Source organism: Humulus lupulus, chromosome X (assembly GCF_963169125.1).
Source record: "Humulus lupulus chromosome X, drHumLupu1.1, whole genome shotgun sequence".
NCBI classification, from domain to species: Eukaryota; Viridiplantae; Streptophyta; class Magnoliopsida; order Rosales; family Cannabaceae; genus Humulus; species Humulus lupulus.
In genome coordinates this window covers 8924772-8929326 of record NC_084802.1, presented here as the reverse complement: position 1 = coordinate 8929326, position 4555 = coordinate 8924772, and the positions used below count along the sequence as shown (strand labels likewise).

Genomic DNA, 4555 nt, shown 5'->3' with positions numbered 1-4555 from the left:
TGATGCTATCTAATTATTACTTTCTTTTTTAATTTGTTGGAAACTTGAAAAATGGTACATATTTTGAAAAAACTTTAGTAAGATTTTTCTCTCTTCTTTGTATTTAGTAGGATTTTTCTCAATTCCAAATATCATAGCATAGCACAAGGCGTATTCTTTCTTTAAAATTGTCAATAATATTTTACCTAATAAGACAAGCTCAAATGGTCAAGTATGTCATTTCCCACAAAATTCAAATTCGAGTTCCAATGCCTACATAGCAATTATCATAATTTCTTGGTTATTAGACGATAAATTTAGTTTTTTTTTAAAATGTCACTGATAATTGCAATTTATTATAGAGGACATTATCAGAAAGCAATGAAGAAGAGGACAAGTGAAAATGTACACTCATAATAATAGCCTCACATCACAGGCCATTAAGCAACTTTAAGTAGCAGAATCATTATCAACCAAGTACAGAAGCCTCTCCAAGAACATACAAGTACAAGTACAATCAATTCTCCAACAACCTGACCCTGTAATCTAATTGTCAAATCAACATGGAAATTAATATACTACACATTGGTGCATCAAGAATAGCACAATTACAAAGCACATAGAAAGTAGGCTGGCCAAACTAACCCTGAAGAAGAACGCATTATCAAGCAACCAAAAATGGAATGAACTCTAATCAATCCCTGCTTGAGTCTAAACAAAGCCTCCACCAAAAAAATAAATATAATTTTTATTTCCCCAGAAGATGCAACTAGAGAAAAATCACTTTTCCTATCAGATGGGAGAACTCGAATCGATATCCAAACAAATGTTAAAAAAGAAAAACAATCAACTACTCTCTTTTGATTGGCTTTGCTTCAAAACCCCCTTCAGGTCTCCTTACCAGATTGTATGGCATATAAGTGCCCAGAAGTTTATCCCATATTGGGAAGAATGGCTGAGAATAGTTGTACTTTAAGCCTTGGAGTTGATGGTGAATGTCATGATAAGCAGTGTTATTCTGGAAGAACAGATGAAATACATTTCCTGGCAACCAGAGTCCACAGTGATCATCAACGGTTTTGACCACTGCAAAACTGAAAAAAATGACTGCTGTCCTTGCAGTCATCCCTGAGACTAGAAATGAGAGGGCCCCTCCAAAAGTGTCAAGTAAGAGACCCTCAAGGGGGTGATTGTAAAGAGCTCCAATAGCATAAGGGACAATTAGCCTGTGGTGTTGTGAGTGGACATGGCGGTACAAAAACTTGTTCTGATGCATATATCGGTGCACAAAATACTGCCATGTGTCCATGACAAACATTGCAACAACAATCTGCACAATCTGAACAGCAATGGATGGTTGAATGGTTACTCCCGATGAATTTGCCTTGGACGTGACCTAATGCAACAATGTCAAATTAGTTCCAAGTGTGTGAAAAAAATGCATGTACTTAATATTTCAGAAAGAGCTACAAATGTATGATGTGTAAGCTCTGTAACGAGTTACCCAACAGGTCCATCTGAGTATCATCCAGCATAGGATATATAATCTCACAATACTAAATAGAATAAAGGTTCAACCAATAAATCAGAAGTGGAGAAGAAAACCTTCTTAACCCTCTATAAACTGTCTATAAGGGTCAAACAATTAATGGTCATTTCACTTTCAAAGCAATAAAAGATTACACTATATCTATCTTAATCATTACAATCTACAATCTTTAAAAGCCAATGAAGATAGAACTGCACTGTTGTTCAAGATAAAAAAATAGATATTCATAAGAAATTCAATAAGTTTTAATTTTTTATTTTTATAATAGGATTATATCATGGTGAACAAGAGTTGAGAGTTTTAGTAGAGTTCTCCCCCTTATGCTGGGGAGTTTAGCCTTCATGGGCTGTTGGGACCCATGGTTAGTAATGAAAACATCAACTACGCCGGGATCCAAATTCTGATCAAAGCAAGTTAATAAACCACAGGCACAAAGATTTCAGTAATGTTCACATTTCTGGATGTCTATAAAGCCTAACACTTACCTTTTAAACAAAAACAGAATGAATGAAATGTGAATTTTGTTAGAAAGATACACTTAGAACCTACAAAGGCAGTGAAGTTCTTTTTAATGAAACATAACAAATGGTGATGATGACAATAATAATGCTGCTTAGCATACGATACTTCCATGTGAGCAAGGGAAGAAGGTGGAGAGAATTCTGTAAATCAAATGCCTCTTCATATTTGCATGCTTTTGACTTTCATATATCTAACAAATACTAATTTAATCCCAAGCAACCACCAGCTGACACAATATTAAATGTAAAGTTGCATAATCAATGAATTTGATATTTGTTTCAAGAAAGCAATTAAACAAAGCTTCTAATTTGTTCATTACATGATTCTGATTAACTTTTGAGATACCAGATTGTTCCAGATATAATGTCCAAATTATTAAATTCAAAATATATTACAGTTTCACCCCAAAACCATAACATTATAATTCAGTATAAGCTTTCTTGGAAGGGTTAAGATTTAAGCTACTTGCCAGCACCATTCTCAAAAATAACAAATTTTACAAATTAATACATTGCTTATATAACAGATGTCATCTATGGGATAAGATATGAGGTATAGAAAGTAAGTACTTTATTTGCAGGAGTGCACAGATAGATATCAAAATTGTTGTATACTAATGAAAACGATGTATGGATTTAAATGTAATCTACAACAGCCAGGTACGCAGCTCATGGACCCAGTCCTAATCTAAACATGCAGATGATTAATATGTTATGAATTTCGAATGATTCCTCAACTAAGACCACCTTCTACAAGTTGAAAAAGAACTCCTAAAGGATCCATTATCAAGTTATCAATCATTAGAGAAGCGTGGCTTCATCTCTCTATCTAAAACCTTCTGCATAATCCTGGACTGGTATGAAACTTTAAGCACTTTTTCACAAAATCAATATCCCTAGATAGAGGGAAGATGACAAAAAGAATATAAAGGTATGAAGCATTTTACCTAAATGCAAATGATTTACATCTTCACTCACATTTCTATGTTCTGAAGAGAAAATTCATAATATGTCACCATATTGTACAAGAATCCCAATTATGGTCGCTAAACACATTTTGACATAATTTGAGCTAACTTCTTAAATTGTAGAAACAAGAAGCTTATAGGATTATGTCTTAAACACTGAACACCGTCGTATTCAATACATAAAAATGAATCATGAGCAAACCACAGAGACTATACTACTCTATTGCCAACAATAAACTAACTATTGACTGTTGAGAAACCTCAAATTCTGCCATCATCCTTTCTCAATTACTTTTTAAGATGTCAATTTCTATTATCTCTCTTACCATAGTGGGGTTTTCAAAAATGAAGATCTGAGTACAGTCTCACTTCTACTATTGCCAAAAATGGACATTCTCAGAAAATATTTCAACTGGGTCAGCCTTAATTTTTAGGAACAACCATTTTGTGAAGACTTGTTCATCTTAAACACAACAAAAGCATATAAACCAAACCACATTTTCAACCAAAAAAAAAAGGCTATAAAGAGATGATATTGAAGTGACTAACCAAGAAGAGTCCCTGAGCAACGGTTGCCTGAACGAGCTGTTGAAGCAAAACACCTTTCACCACCGAAGAGAGAGGCACTGATTTGCTCTGTTGTTCCTCCTCTTTTCTTGTATGCAACCGATAATTATCCAAAGGTGGCATCAACTGATAAAACCCCGCATATAACCAATAAACCACAATCGGAGCAAATGTCCCCATCGACTCGTCACTCACATAATCTTCCCAGAAAACCATTTTTCGATCCCAGTTTTCACAAACAGATTCCTACCTTTACTTAATTCAGCTCCCAACAAAAAACAAAATTTTCCAAACTCTGAAGTTACATCACCCTGTAAGATCCAAAATAAGAATTTGCAATCTTCTAAACCCTGAAAGAAAAAAAAAAAAACGAATCAATTAGTTAAAAATAGTTAAACAAACAGAAGGCGTTCGAGTATTCCGACAATGCAGAACCAAAATTTCAAAAAAATTCTTCTTCTTAATTTTCTCAGCTTTCATTATACTTTCTCGGGAACCAAACAGACAGTGGAGAAGAGAATATGACTGACTTACAGAGAAGAAAGTAGGAAGTGGATTTGGGTTTGGGAGTGAATTCTCAGATCTAAGGCTTTGTTTGGAGAATGTGTTTATGAAAAAGTGAGTACTGTAAAACAGTTCTGATATTCTCAACATTTAAATTTTAAACATTTTTTTTTAAAAAATCATTTAAATTTTAAACATTTTTTTAAAAAAAAAATCATTTAAATTTTAAACTTCACTACAAAGCAATTTTTTTTATTAATCTAAATAAAGTGTCAAAACCAATTGTTACATGCCACGTGTTTTTCCAAAGTTCTAAAAATACAATGGGCTGTGACAGTAATGGATTTTTTTTATTACAATTTTTTTTTTTTGTAACTTTTCATGATGATATTATAGTAAATATAAATATTTTCAAATAAGAGTAGTTGATGAAAATAATAGGAGGAATATAGTAAGTTTGACCATAT

General features: G+C 33.2%; 1 protein-coding gene across 1 annotated transcript; it reads right to left on the bottom strand.

Moving 5' to 3' along the window:
- Positions 1–385: 385 nt before the first annotated feature.
- Positions 386–4251, bottom strand: LOC133803611 (very-long-chain aldehyde decarbonylase GL1-9-like). The gene is made up of 3 exons (XM_062241714.1): positions 4119–4251; positions 3567–3934; positions 386–1375 (listed from the first exon to the last, which is right to left on the bottom strand). Exons 2-3 carry the CDS (start codon positions 3798–3800, stop codon positions 830–832), a joined length of 780 nt encoding a protein of 259 aa, XP_062097698.1. The 5' UTR covers positions 3801–3934; positions 4119–4251; the 3' UTR covers positions 386–829.
- Between the last annotated feature and the right edge of the window lie 304 nt (positions 4252–4555).